General features: G+C 47.1%; 1 protein-coding gene across 3 annotated transcripts in view; it reads left to right on the forward strand.

Annotated features, from left to right (window-relative positions):
• The window catches only part of FAM135A (family with sequence similarity 135 member A), a 110,826-nt gene that overhangs the window by 40,172 nt on the left and 55,475 nt on the right, over nucleotides 1-15,179 (forward strand). For all 3 annotated transcript variants that reach the window (XM_068153442.1, XM_068153443.1, XM_068153444.1), the window contains exon 4: nucleotides 13,345-13,424. In XM_068153442.1, the coding sequence (XP_068009543.1) occupies nucleotides 13,345-13,424 (80 nt within the window). The remainder of the gene's footprint in view (nucleotides 1-13,344; nucleotides 13,425-15,179) is intronic.

Here is a 15,179-nt window from a genome sequence, read left to right on the forward strand (position 1 = left end):
AAAATTGTCTATTCAACAACAGCAACTTTTTCCCTTTCATGAAGGGGTAAGAAGTGTTTGGGAGTCTTTTGGTTTCAATTCTTGAATGCCCACCTTACTCTTTGACATCCACAAGCTGCTAGGATCCTCTTAAGAATGTGAGTTTTGGAGGTTTGAGAAACAGGTCTTGACTTCTGCTGACTTTTCATTGCTTGCTTGGAACATTGCTCTGGTTGTGAGGGTGGTGAGAAACTGGAACAGGTTACCCAGGGAAGTTGTGGATGCTCCCTCTATGGAAGTGTTCAAGGCCAGCTTGGATGAGGCTTTGAGCAACCTGGGCTAGTGGAAGGCATCCCTGTCCATGGCAGGGGGTTTGGAACTGGATGATCTTTAAGGTCTTTTCCAACCCATACTATGATAATGTTCTCTTAGCTTAGTCCTTAAGAATTAAGTTGCTAATGAATCTATAAATACAATACACAGTGAGCAGATCCACTTCTCTCAGTCTTTTTAGAGCTGAAACTCTTGAAGTTGAGGAACAAAATAATGTGCAGGAATTGGCAGTACAATTTCACATTGTTTCTGAGCTTGGAGACCCAGCCTGACCTAAGTCCAGGTTATGGAAGGCAGTGGCTTTGCTTTCTTCATTGGCTCTGGGGTCCTGCCTGTGGTAATAACCCCTACTGGATTCAGGTGGATGAATGTGTTGGTCTGATTGTTGAGCCCCTAGTACAGGAAGGATCTGGAGGTGCTGGAACGTGTTGAGAGAAGGGCCATGAGGATGAGCAGAGGGCTGGAGCTGCTCTGCCATGAGGACAGACTGAGGGAGTTGGGGCTGTTCAGTGTGGAGAAGAGAAGGGGATCCAAGGAGACCTTATTGTAGCCTTCCAGTATCTGAAGGGGGCTACAAGAAAGCTGAGGAGAGACTCAGCTCACCCTGAGGGTGTCAGGGAGTGACAGGACTGGGGGGAATGGAGCAAAACTAGAAATGGGTAGATTCAGATTGGATGTTAGGAAGCAGCTCTTCCCCATGAGGGTGGTGAGACACTGGCACAGGTTGCCCAGGGAGGTGGTGGAAGCCTCCTCCCTGGAGGTTTTGAAGGCCAGGCTGGATGTGTCTGTGTGCAACCTGCTGTAGTGTGAGGTGTCCCCACCCATGGCAGGGGGAGTGGAACTGGCTGATCCTTGATGTCCTTCCCAACCCTGACAATTCTGTGATTCAATGATTTACTATACAGTTGCTGGAACATCATAACTTGTTTGAGGAGGAGCAAAGCCACATAAAAGGGGTTTGGGACTGCAAATTACGCCTACTGCCTGACTTAAATGAATCACAAAACTACCTTGCTTGAAGGAAGAGAGATAGATGCTTCTGGTTCTGCAAGTATTTATCTTTCTCAGTGTCCTCATAACATGTTAGAGCTGTGGTTTGAAACTGTGATGATTGAATTGTAGAAATTGGACTAGAGGAGCTAATGTGCCTTCCTTGGATGGCATAGCTTTCTAGAGGGGAGATGATGAATGATGACCTTCATTTGATGCATCTTCCATAAGCCCCAACAGTTCACCTGGGCTTTTCTGTCATGATTCTTTTGCAGCAGTGTCCATGGTGGTGCCTGAATTTCCACCTCTGTTTAACTCTGTGGTGTGTTAGCTATGAAAACAGAGATTGCCTTGCAGTGAAAGGAGTTGCCAAGTGGATTTCAAGGCTTGGGTCCTTGCTTGCTGACAGATGAGAGGAACAGAATTGCACAGCTGCAGAAATTAGGAAATCTGAAGGGGCACTAAGTGGCAGAAAACTGCTTGTCAGACTTGTCTTCTGCTCTCCCATCTGGTGTGTTTGTTAAACCTTGCTTCCAAAGCTAACATGTTGTAGAGTCATAGCCTTGCTGTGGTTGGCAAAGGCCTCTAAGATCACTGAGTCCAGCCATCAACCTAGCGCCACCACGGCCATTAAACCATATCCCCAAGTGCCATGGCCACACATTGCTTGAACAGCTCCAGGGATGGTGACTCCACCACCTCCAATCTCTGACCACACCTGCAGGAAAGAAATGTTTCTTAATGTCCAATCTAAACTTCCCCTGGCACATTTTCAGGCCATTTCCTCTCCTTCTGTCATCTTATACTAGAGAGAAGAGACCACCCCCCACAACTCAGGGAGTTGTAGAGGACAATGAGGTCTCCTCTCAGCCTCCTCTTCTCCAGACTAAACACCCCCAGTTCCCTCAGCCTCTTCTCCCCAGCCCTGTTCCCCAGACCCTTCCCCAGCTTTGTTGCCCTCCTCTGGACCCTCTCCAGCACTTCAGTGTCTTGTGATGGGTCTGAGTAAAACCTTCTGCCTGTTTGCAAGGGGTGAACCTTTGAAGACTTCTCACCCTGGTTACCAGGAAAACCCAATGCCCCAGACTTTTGCTCTCCCTGGTTACCAGGAAAACCCAATGCCCCAGACCTTTGCTCTCCAGCCACTCAGTGGCTCAAAAAAGAAAAAAGTGGTATCACAGAATGTTATGGCTTGGAAGGGACCTCAAAAGATCATCTAGTGCCAGGGCAGGACCAGCTGGAGCAGGCCACACAGGAACACACCCAGGCAGGTTTTGAATGTCTCCAGCGAAGGAGACTCCACAACCTCTTTGGGCAGCCTGCTCCAGGGGCTCTGTTGGATCAAGAATCTCAGATGAAAAATATTCTCAAGCTGAACAAATAAAAATCTAAGAGAATCCAGAAAACCATTAACCCTGAAGATGAGCTTCATGGAGCTCTGATGATTTACAGATGCAAGGTAATTTGCTCTGAATTTCTCTCTTCTTCCTTGCAGTAATAACAGGAAATGAGAGAGGAACTAGCATTATAAACAGCCTACTATAAGCTAAGATATATTTGATTAAATAAGAGCTAATGCAGTTCTTGGATGTTTATGTGGCTCTTTAAAAAAGGGGGAAAAATTATTGGAGTGTTTCAGGGGTTTAATTAAATTTTCATAACCACTGCAGGAATTCTGTGCCTGTAGTAAGAACATGGGGAAAAAGGCTGTTGCAATAATAAGGCAAAATCCCCCAGCTGCATTTACTTTCCCCTCTCTCCTGTCTGATAGACTTAATCCTCTTTCATAACCAGCTGCAGGGAGTCATTTGAGGCATTAGTCTCCCAAATAATTCTCATCAAACTTTTGGGCTAAGAACTGGTTTGTTGCTGTGTGTCTGGAATTGTCAGAAGTAATACCTGCCATAGAGGTGAAACACTTCTGGAAAGTAAAGTCACTTCTAAGGGAAGAGCAGCGTGGCCAGCAGAGCAGGAGAGGTCGTTCTGCCACTCTGCCCTGGTGAGACCTCCCTTGGAGTACTGTATGCTGTGTAGCTGTGGAGCCCCCAACACAAGAGAGACAAGGACCTGCTGGAGCAAGCCCAGAGGAGGGCACAAAGATGGTCAGAGGGCTGGAGCACCTCTTCTACAAAGACAAGATGAAAGAATTGGTGCTGTTCAGCGTGGGGAAGGGAAGGCTCCAGAGAGACCTTAGAGCTGTATTTCAGTATGTGAGGGGGACCTACAGGACAGTTTAGGAGGGTCTGTGGTGGTAGGATGAGGGGCTGTGGTTTGCAACTGGAGCAGGGGAGACTGAGGTTGAACATCAGGAGGAAGTTCTGCACAATGAGAGCGGTGAAACACTGGAACAGGTTGCCCAGGGGTGTGTGTGAGGCCCCATCCCTCCAGACACTCAAGGTCAGCCTTGATGTGGCTCTGTGCAACCTGACCTAGTTGGAGGTGTTCCTGAGGACTGCAGGGCAGTTGGGCACGATGTCCTTTGAGGGTCCCTTCCAACCCAAGGCAATTCTCTTTTTACATTTGCCACTTCAGAACTCACTGCCTGTGCTGTATTATTCTGTGTCTTCTAATATTCTTTTCTTTGTTCCTTTACACTTTTATTCCCTTTCTGATTTGTGCTTTATTCAATGGCTTTTTATAGTCTTTTATTTCTCTTTCCTTGGTCTTTTACTCCCTGATTGTCCCCTTTGCCCATTATTTGTCTGCTTGTGCCTGCTTTGCCATTCAGTAGAATACCTATGAATATTCTGATGACTTGGTGGTGGTGTTTAAAATAGAGCATTTGTGTTCCACACTCATTTCAGATGCTTGAAACGTCAGAAGCATGCTCAGATTGCCTTGCAATGGGGCTGCTGGCATGTGTCACTACAGCCTTGTGACTGCTTGTGTGAAATGCTAAGTATCTCTGCTGCTTTTCAGATGGCTTTTCATAAATCCATTAAAGAATCAGCTGTGCAGAATCTCTAGTAGCAAGTGGCTCAACTTGTATGACCACACCTGCAGTACTGTATCCAGTTTGGGGCTCTCCAATTCAGGAGAGGCAGGCATCTGCTGGAGAGAGTCTAATGGCGGAGAGCTATGAGGATGATTAAGGGACTTGAATGTCTCCTGTGAAGAAAGGCTGAGAGCCCTTGGGCTGTTTAGTCTGGCAAAGAGAAGGCTAAGAGGGGATCTGATCAATGTCTATCAATATCTTGAGGGCTGGGTGTCAAGATGAAGGTGCCAGGCTCTATTCAGGGGGGCCCAGGGCTAGGACAAGGAACAACAGGCACAAGCTGGAATGCAGGAGGTTCACCCTCAGCATGAGGAGACACTACCTTACTGCAGGCTGCCCAGAGAGGTTGTGGAATCTTCTCTGGAGACTTCCAAGACTCACCTGCATGCTTTCCTGTGTGACCTGCCCTAGGTGATCCTCCTTTGGCAGAGGGCTTGCACTTGATGCTCTCTGGAGGTCCCTTCCAGCCCCTGACAATCTGTGACTCTGTGTGACAGAGAGGTGTGGAACAGCAATGAAAGAAGATGCTCTCTCAATGTTATTTCAACATTTTGCTGACTCAGCCTCTCACCAGAGCTGGGACAGTTTCTGTTAGTGCAGGAGGTCCCCAGAGCTCTCTGAGGCTGCGTGCAGAGTCACAGCTGCTCTTTGGTATGGTGAGCAGATCAGTTTAGAAGCTGCCCCACAGGTGACCCAAAGTGAATTTTGCAGCCTGCCACATTCAGTGCTTGCTCTTGTTAATGTGACTGAGCGTGTTCAAGTGTGCAGTGAGCCCTCTGGGATGCAGGGAGCAGGAACATTCAGATGAGACGCTCCACATCAGCCAGCAGTGGGCTTGTGCAGCCCAGAAGGCAAACCACATCCTAGGGAATGTGGGCAGCAGGGCAAGAGAGGGGATTCTGCCTCTTGACACTGCTCTGGTGAGACCCCACCTCCAGTACTGCACCCCAGCTTAAGGACACACCTGCTGGAGTGAGTCCAGAGGAGGCCACAAAGGTGATCCAGGAGCTGGAGAGCTCTGAGGATAGGCTGAGGGAGCTGGGGGTGCTCAGCCTGGAGAAGAGAATCTTACAGGAGGGCTGCAGAGGGACTTTTCCTGAGGGTGTCTAGAGACAGGACAAGGGGGAATGGTTTGAAGCTGAGGCAGAGTAGGTTTAGAGTGGATATGAGGAAGAAGTTCTTTAGTGAGAGGGTGGTGAGACTGTGCAATGGGTTGCTCAGGGAAGTTGTGGATGACTCCTCCCTGGAGGTGCTTTAAGGCCAGACTGGATGAAGCCTTTGGGCAGCCAAATCTAGTTGAGGTGCATTCCTGCCTGTGGCAGAGAGGTTGGAGTAGATGATCTCTAGGTCCCTTCCAACCTAAACATGCAGTGATGATTCTGTGACTCTGCCACACATGCTTCTGCCTTTCCTCTGCCTGGTGAAGGAACTACAGAAAAGTTTCATCTGAACCATAAATTGTGTTATGAAGCTTTTTCAGGACACAGGTTTGCCATGGAGTGTCTGTTAGCTGGCAGGATAAGTGGCTTTTCACAGAAGTGCTCGTGTAGCTACCTCTGCAAAGCCCCTCTGCTTTTCTATAATGCATGAGGTTATTATTATTTTTTAATAGTGCTTGACCCTTGTGACTCATTTGCACACATTACTGCCTGTGGCTCCATGTGAGAGCATTAGAAAGTCAAATAACCATTAATTCCTCCATTTCCTTTCTTGGGGGTGGCAAGAGACATCCTGGGTACTGATAAACCTCCTTCCTGCTCAGATTGCAATTTGTAGTTTCCAATAAGTGTGATGGAAAAAAACTTCCTTGAGTCTATCTAGATGATGATCCTAGTGGCAAAAAGAAACTTAGCAGGTTTCAGAGAAGCACAGAGCTGTCAGGGTTGGAAGGGACCTCAAGGATCATCCAGTTCCAAGCCTCTTGCCTTGGGCGGGGACACCTCACACTCAATCAGCTTGGCCAGAGCCACATCCAGCCTGGCCTCAAAAACCTCCAGGGATGAGGCTTCCACCACCTCCCTGGGCAACCTGTGCCAGTGTCTCACCACCCTCATGGGGAGGAACTTCTTCCTAACATCCAATCTGAACCTACCCATTTCTAGTTTTGCTCCATTCCCCCCAGTCTTCTCCCTGACACCTCAGAACATCCCTACCAAGGGAGGGTCACCTAAAGAAGGCCACACAGGAACACATCCAGGTGGGTTTTGAATGTCTCCAGAGATGGAGACTGCACCACCTCTCTGGGCAGCCTGCTCCAGTGCTCTGCCACCCTTAAATTAACAAAGTTCCTCCTCATGTTTAGATGTCACTGTGTGTGACAGGTTGGACTTGATGATCTTTCAGGTCTATTCCAACCTTATTGATTTTATGATTCTATGGTCTCTTCTCCCAGGCAACCAGCACCAGAACAAGAGGTCTCAAGCTGCACCAGGGGAAGTTCAGGCTGGATGTGAGGAGAAAGTTGTTCACTGAGAGTAATTGGCCAGTGGAATGTGCTGCCCAGGGAATTGGTGGAGTCACCATCCCGGGAGGTGTTCAAGAGGGGATTGGATGTGGCACTTGGTGCCATGGTTTAGTAGTCATGAGGGCTTGGGTGACAGGTTGGACTTGATGATCTGAGGTCTCTTCCAACCTTATTGATTCTATGATTTCTATGATTCTATGTTCAGTTTTGTCCCTGTTACCCCTTGTCCTGTCACTGGGCATCAGCAAAGAAAGCCTGGTCCCATCCTCCTGATACCTACCCTTTAGGTAACGATAAGCAGTTAGGAGTTCCCCTCTTAGTCTTCTGTTTTCCATACTAAAGGGACCCAATTCTCTGTTCTCATAACAGAGCTGTTTTAGACCCCTAACTATCTCTGTACCCCTGTGTACAGAGCATCTTCTGACACAGATTTCAAAATCTTCAGCATCATAATGGAAAACATCGAACCTGCAGAACAGGTCTTGTGGGGAGTGGCCACTGGGTTTTAGTTTGGAGAAAAGGAATCTGAGGGGAGACCTCATTGCTCTCTACAGCTCCCTGAGAGGAGGCTGTGGTAAGGTGTGTGTTGGTCTCTTCACCCTAGTAACAAGTGATAGGATTAGAGGAAATGGCCTCAAGTTGCACCAGGAGAGGTTTAGGCTGAGTATTAGAAGACATTTCTTGACTGAAAGACCTCTCAAACACTGGACCAGGCTGCCCAGGGAGGTGGTCGAGTCTCCACCCCTGGAGGTGTTTCAAAGAGGCAGAGATGTGGTGCTGAGGGACATGGTTTAGCCCCAGCCTTGGGAGTGTTAGGGCATGGTTGGACTGGATATTAAAGGCCTTTTCCAAGCAAAACAATTCTGTGATTCTAACAGGATGGAGAGAAGAGCTGGAGCAGAGTAGTAACTCCAGATAGCTTTTCTTAAAAGACCTGCAGTGAGGACACTGAGCTGCAGATATCCTTGAACCCTTCAGGAGTGTGGTTATGGGTTTGCATCTGATTGTATTCAGGGGCAAAGAAGATGAATGGCCATCAGCATGTTCCCATGTTAATTTACTGAGAGAAAGACTGCCTGGGCTGGGGTTGGCAGAAATGTCCTGGATATTTCTAAGCTCTCCCCTGGTGACTTTGGCTTTGCATGTGTGTGCTGTCTCACTCAACATCTCACACTTTTAGCCTCTCTCACACATTGTGAAGCAAAAGGAAAGGTACCTCTTGTGGGCTGGATGTGGAACTGTTTCAGGAAAAAGCTTTTAAGCAGGGCAGCCAGAGAGAGAGATCTGATGGTTACGTTCAGCCTTATGCCTGTGGCTGAGGGAAGTAGAGGTAAATGCTGGAAGCACTTAGAGAAAGAGAGGCTGGCAGATTTTCAGAGGTATCTTGCAGATTGTTGGGGTTTTTTTCCCCCCTTGTGTCTACCCCATTGGAAATGTAAGAGGAGCTGGAAGATGCTGCCTTTCAGGGAAGCAAACTGCTGCTGGCAGGGAGCTGAGCTGTCTCAATTCAGCAATGTCTCCCTGAGGTTTGACTCAGGAAAGCTCATAGCTGGAATATGCTTTATTCACAGATGTGTCTCCAGCTTGGTTTGTGTACCAACTCCCAACAATATGCACTTAGATTCATAGAGTGGTTTGGGTTGGGAGGGACTTTGAAGATCATCCGGTTCCATCCCCCACTGGCAGAGGTGCCCTCCACTGGAGCAGGCTGCTCAAGGCCTCATCCCACCTGGCCTTGAACACCTCCAGGGATGGGCATCCACAACGTCCCTGGCAACTTATTTCAGTGTTCCTGTTCCACCTTCTTGCTGTGTTGCCTTTTGGTTGTTGTGGTGAAGTGCTGGCCCATGTTTTCTGTGTTTTCCCTAGCCTCTGGGATCACAGGCTGATTGGAGGTGAAGGGATGGTAGCATGTCAGAGTCCACCCTCACAATGAAAGCAGGGTCAGCACTCAATCCAAACCATGTTGCTTGGAGCTCTCTCCCCTCAGGTCATGGAAAAGTCCATGGGTGGAGATTCCCCAGTTCATCTGGACAAACTTTTTCAGTGCTTAAGTATCCTTAAGATAGTTTCAACTCTTTACTCAGTCTCCCTTTGGATACTGTCCTTCAAGGTACTCTTATGTCAGCAACAGGAAGGTCAGGCAGTTGCAATCTGCTCCTTGTCCTGGCAACATGGTGCCCAAGAGTTGCTCCAAGTCTTTGCCTGATACCAGACCTTCATCCAACTGACAATCTGCTGTTCATCCCAGCTCTGTTCCCTGCACTGATGGTACTGCAGTGACTCATGTTAAGAGTCTGCTTCATTTGCTGCTGTTGCAGCCTAGGCTTTTTAAAATGCCAAACCATGGTTCTGTTACCAAAGGTGATCTGAATGCATCTTGCTGAGCTATGAGGTGCTGATTCTAAACATCATGGCACTACCCACCTTCAGTACTGCATCCAGTTTTGGTGTCCCCATCATAAGAAGAGCACAGAGCTGTTGGAAAGAGTCCAGAGAAGGGCCCTGGTGGGCTGGAGTACCTCTGCTATTAGGACAGGCTGAGGGAGCTGGGGTTGTTCAGCTTAGAGAAGAAAAGAGTCTGGGGGCATCTTAGAGCTGCCTTCTAATACCTGGAAGGCTGCAGAGGGACTTTTCCTGAGGGTGTCTGGAGCCAGGACATGGGGGAATGGTTTGAAGGCAGGAGCATCCTCAACTAGATGAAGTTGCCCAGAGCCTCATTGAATTGACCCAGAGATGGAAGGAAGATAAGGAAGGCAGAGCTTGGGCTGAAAGGGAGGGATGAGGGTTTTTCTTTCCCCATTTCTTGTAAAACTTCAGATTTTCATAACCTGAGAAAGCATTTCCTGGTTTTCTGTGCTACAACTGCAGTTCCTTTGTGACTAAGAAGCCCTGTTTGAGTATCATAGCTCTTCATTTGCAGCTAGAGCCTTAACACTCACGGCCCTTGAAGATGAGTGACAGTGAATAATGTAGGTAAATACTGTGTGGGAGGGTCTTTGTTTCTTATTTGAATATCTTGCTGCTGTTGAGTAATTGTTTCAAAGATCTAGGTGTCACATTATGATTTCATGTTTACATATCTGCCCTGAGCTGAACTCCTACCGGATTTTATTATTCAGACTAACAGGTGAACGTTTTGTGTTCTGAAGTGCTTAAAGCTGAAAATCTGCTGAGAATCAAAGGCACCCATTTCAAACAAACAAACAAACACTTCACCTTCATCTCTCCATTAATCTGCTTAAAGGAGAAGCAGAGAACAGGTCTTAAAAGCAATGCCTGGAAAGCTGCCCGGTAGAGAAAGATTCAGCGCTGGCGAGGCCGCATCTTGAGGACTGGGTTCAGTTTTGGGCCCCTCACTATGAGAAAGACATTGAGGTGCTGGAGCAGGTCCAGAGAAGGGCAACAAAGCTGCTAAAGGGTCTGGAGAACAGGGCTGGTGAGGAGCAGCTGAGTGAACTCAGGCTGTTCAGCCTGGAGAAAGGGGCTGAGGGGAGACCTTCGCACTCTCTAAAACTATCTGAAAGGAGGTTGGAGAGAGGTGGGGGTTGGCCTCTTCTCCTTAGTAAGAAGTGATAGGATGAGAGGAAATGGCCTCAAGTTGCACCAGGAATGGTTTAGGTTGGATGTTAGAAAAAACCTCTTGATTTAAATGATTCTCCAAGGCTGGCCCAGGCTGCCCAGGGAAGTGATTGAATCCCCATCCCTGGAGGTGTTTCAAAGAGGCAGACATACGGTGCCAAGGATTCAGCCCTGAGTTAGATAATGGTTGGACTCGATCTTGAAGGTCTCTTCCAACCACAACACTTCTAGGCAGTAATTTTTACTTATTCATAGTTATTTTTAGGGCAGAATCAAGTGTGGTTTTGTTGCAGGTAAAGAATACACTGAACAAAGGGTGGAATAGTCCGCTTGTGATTAATCACTAACAATAAGGATGTCCTAACAGCCTTTTGCTTCCACAAATTGCATTCTAAGCATGAACAGTTCTATTGATTGCTTTCTTTGTGGCCCAGATTGTAAACAGTCACTTAATAGCAGCTTTAGGACACATGAATCTTGCTGCATTAAGTCACAGCAGTATCACATTGCACCTGTCTTCTGTGCTCACTTTTTATTTTGCCTTTGCCTTTCATTTTACCTTGTTACATTCTGAATTCATTAATCTACCCACATCCAGGGAAGTTGTTCAGCCTGAGATAAATTCCTGCTCTGCAGAGCTGTCATGTGGTTCTAAACAGGAGCTGTGAATTATGCAGATTTGGGGCATTTTAAAGTCTATTAAAGCAACCCAGTTTGGTAGGGTAGGGTGAGACAAAGTAAAATAGCTGGCATGGCTCTAAACTACTGAGACATCCTATTGAATAGGAGCTGTAGTGACCACAGAGAAGGGCAGGGGTTTGGAGCACAGCCCTGGGAGGAGAGGCTGAGGGAGCTGGGGTTGCTTAGCCTGAAGAAGAGGAGGCAGAGGAGACCTTGCTGTCTACAACTCCCTGAAGGGAGGTTGTAGCCAGGTTGGGGTTAGTCTCTTCTCAGGCAACCAGAACAAGAGGACACAGTCTCAAGCTGTGCCAGGAGAGGTTTAGGCTGGATGTTAGGAAGAAATTCTTCACAGAAAGAGAAACTGGAATGTGCTGCCCAGGAAGGTGGTGGAGTCACCATCACTGGAGGTGTTTAGGAAGAGACTGGATAAGGCTCTTGGTGCCATGGTTTAGTTGATTAGATGGTGTTGGGTGATAGGTTGGACTTGATGATCTCGAAGGTCTTTTCCAACCTGGTTAATTCTATAGTCTGTGTTCTGTACCTTGTTAGCCTCTTGGTAAATGTTGACTGTGAATGCAGAAATGGCCCTGTGAAGCTGGTGGAAAGCATCTCCTTGCTGAGACTCTTCTCTATCATTCTATGTGTCATGTGGAGGTGAAATGAGTCACTAGTTCAATGTTGGAAGTCACAGCTGGCCCTGAGCAAGGGAGTACATCGGTGTACTGCATTGCATCCTTCTAGATTCATGTGGAGAAGGCTTTCCTCAACTCTTCACACTCTTAGAGAAGATGCTAGTGGAAACTTAATGTTCATTGTTATTGTTTGGTTGTGTTTTGGTTTTTTAATCCAATGCAAAATGAGTACAAATGAACCTGAAGGGGGCCTTCAAGACAGCTGTCATGGGGGAGGGACCTTTTACAAGGGCTTGTAATGGTGACAGGGAATGAATTGAAGCTGGAGGAGGGCAGATTTAGACTGGGGATTAGGAAGAAATTCTTTCCAGTGAGGCTGGTGAGACAGTGGAACATATTGCCCAGGGAGGTTGTGGATGCCCCCTCCCTGGAGGTGTTCAGTGCCAGGTTGGTTGAAGACTGAGCAACCTGGGCTAGTGGGAGGTATTGCTGCCCATGGCAGGGGGTTTGGAGCTGGATGAGTTTTAAGGTCCCTTCCAACCCAAAGCATTCTATGAATTCAGACACTGATTATGAATCAGTACAGAAGTGTGTGTGTGGAATCATGCTCAACCTGTGGGTTGCTGAACCCCAAATATGTAATTATTTGTTTGCAAATGTGAAGCTGCATTCCCTTTCTCAAAAGGTAGGAGTTACTTTGCTGTCATCTGTTATCTCTAGCAGTATCATTGTTTCATTAAGTATCTTCTGTTATCAAGCATTCTTTGGATAATTTTGACCAGACTAAAGCTGACTTGGTCATTTTATGGAAGGATCAATTTAATAATGCTTGAATTGATTAACTATTAGGCTGTTCCACAGTTGCATCAGTTGCTAGGGAAGCTGCTTTGGTTGAAATGTTAGAAGCCAGAACTTCAGGCTGGAGCAGGGTAGATTTAGGTTGGACATAAGGAGGAAGCTTATGGTAAAAATACTGGAACAGGTTGCTCAGGGATGTGATTAAGGCCTAGGCCCTTGAGTCATTCAGGACTTGATTTGGTCCTGGGCAGCCTGCTCTTGTTGGAAGTGTCACTGCTGTCTGCAGGGGGGTTGGACCAGATGACCTTGGAGGGTCCCTTCTAGCCTGATGCTACCTCTGAATCTGTGACTATAGCTTCTACAGTGACAGAACTGGCTACAGCAGTCCTGTGGATGTACTGCATGGTAGAGCCTTCTGTAGTGTAGCTGACAGTCCTGAATTTTCATTCATACAGCTTCTGCAGTATCCTTTACCAGGTGTCTCCATAAATATTTGCTGTGCCCTGTGGGATTGTGGAAAGACTGCCTCTGTGCTGAGGCTTCCTTCTTTTACTCAGTTGCCACTCTTTTTAATCATGGAATCAAAGTTTGGGTTGCAGTGAATCTCCAAAGGTCATCTAATCCAACCCCTCCTGCACTGATCAGGGACATTCTCCACCAGGTCAGGTTGCTCAGAGCCTTGTGGAGCCTGACCATAATTCTTAATGATTAGGAAAAAAAACCAAAACAAGATGAAGAGTCAAAATAAAACAGTTTTGGGCTCCACAGACATCCTTGTATTACTACTTCTTCCCCTTCTCACTTCCTGCCTCTGTCACTGTCTGTGTCTGTCTGTGGTAAATGAGGTGAACTGTGCCATATGTGTTCTAAAGCCTTATCTTCTGCTTCAGCTTTTACCAGATCCGGGCATCTATGAAAATTCCTCCAAGAATTCCACACAAATTAGAAGCCAGCTTGTTACATGCAACTGGTAAGTGCCAAGACTCAGCTCATTGTCTTACCTTGCTAATGAAGGGAGGGAGGGTGCTTGTGGGCTTCTTTTGGTACAGCTAATAGAAGAGTGGGTTTCATTTTATCAACACAAGACAAATAAAATCACCCAGAGTCACAGAATGGTAGGGGTTGGAAGTGACCTCTGGAGGTCATCCCAGCGAGTCCAACCCCTCTGCCAAGGCAGGCTCATCTAGGGAAGGTCACAGGAACACATCCAGGTGAGTTTGGAATCTCTCCAGAGATGGAGACTCCACCATCTCTCTGGGCAGCCTGCTCCAGGGCTCTGGCACCCTTTAATTACAGAAGTTGCTCCTCATATTTAGGTGGAAGTTGTTTCATGATGACCTGCTGAAAAACTAGTTTCTTCTTAAAGAAGAAACTTGTTCTTCTTAAAAGTTGATTAGGGGATGTGGCACTGTTTTTCTGTTGTTCTCTATGACTACCTGAAGGGAGGTTGTAGCCAGGTGGGGGTTTGTCTCTTCTCCCAGGCAAGCAGCAGCAGAACAAGAGGACACAGTCTCAAGCTGCGCCAGGGGAGGTTTAGGCTGGAGGTTAGGAAGAAATTCTACCCATTGGAATGTGCTGCCCAGGGAGGTGGTGGAGTCACCATCACTGGAGGTGTTTAGGAGGAGACTTGATTTCATGGTTTAGTTGATTAGGTGGTATTGGTTGATGGGCTGGACGTGATGATCTTGAAGGTCTCTTCCAACCTGGTCTCTTCCAACCTGGTCTCTTCTGTTCATTTGCTCTGCTGGTAGCAAAACTTGCTGATACCTTTTATGGCTTCTGTTTTTTTTTCCCACTGATCTGCTCAATCACCTGCATATTGCAGGCTGAGATGACCAAAAGCAGATCTCTCTTAAACACATACCTCAAAAGAGTGGGGAACTTCAGACACAGACCCTCAACCAGATGGCTAAGCCCATTTTCTCCAAAGGGAAAACTGACAGAATCCAATCTTGATTTCAGTTCCACTCTCTTGCTGTCTGGTGGCAAAGTTCAAGACAAATTCAACCTTCTGTACAGAATTGCCTGCACCTTCCTGGTTTTTTTTTGCTTTTCTTCACCTGGCACCCACTTTTGGTTTCTTTGTCCAAGCAAACTGAACCTGGAGAGGCCTCTTAGCACTCCTTGGCCACAGCTTAGCGTGCAATGAAAATGAGCAATGCAAGAAATGGTGGAAGCTTTGAGATGTCAGGTGGAATTCCTGGGACTGCAAGGATGAAAACCCTACCAATCTCAGAACATATGATAGGAGATAACTGAAATCTCATTTTGTATTTTTTTGAGGCTGTTTTAAAGGTAGCTCTTTAAGTAGGGCAATGATGTAGCTCCTGCGTTTCAGCCAAGCTTCCCAAATGTTTCTTGGATTTGAGTGAAATAAATAGAGGATTCTTAGGAACCAAGCTTGCTCTACTTCAAAGGCAAAATTTAGTAGGGTTTAGGGAATTTGTCTCTGCTAAGGGGATCCCAGGCAACCAGCACCAGAACAAGAGGACACAGTCTCAAGCTGCACCAGGGGAGGTTTAGGCTGGATGTTAGGAAGACATTCTTCACAGAAAGAGAGATTGGCCATTGGGATGTACTGCCCAGGGAGGTGGTGGAGTCACCATCCCTGGAGGCGTTTAGGAAGAGACTGGATGGGGTGCTTGGTGCCATGGTTTAGTTGATTAGATAGTGTTGGGTGATAGATTGGACTTGATGATCTCAAAGGTCTTTTCCAACCTGGTTA

Source organism: Melanerpes formicivorus, unplaced genomic scaffold (genome assembly GCF_026170545.1).
Source record: "Melanerpes formicivorus ecotype bairdi unplaced genomic scaffold, bMelFor1.0.p_v2 SCAF_26, whole genome shotgun sequence".
NCBI classification, from domain to species: domain Eukaryota; kingdom Metazoa; phylum Chordata; class Aves; order Piciformes; family Picidae; genus Melanerpes; species Melanerpes formicivorus.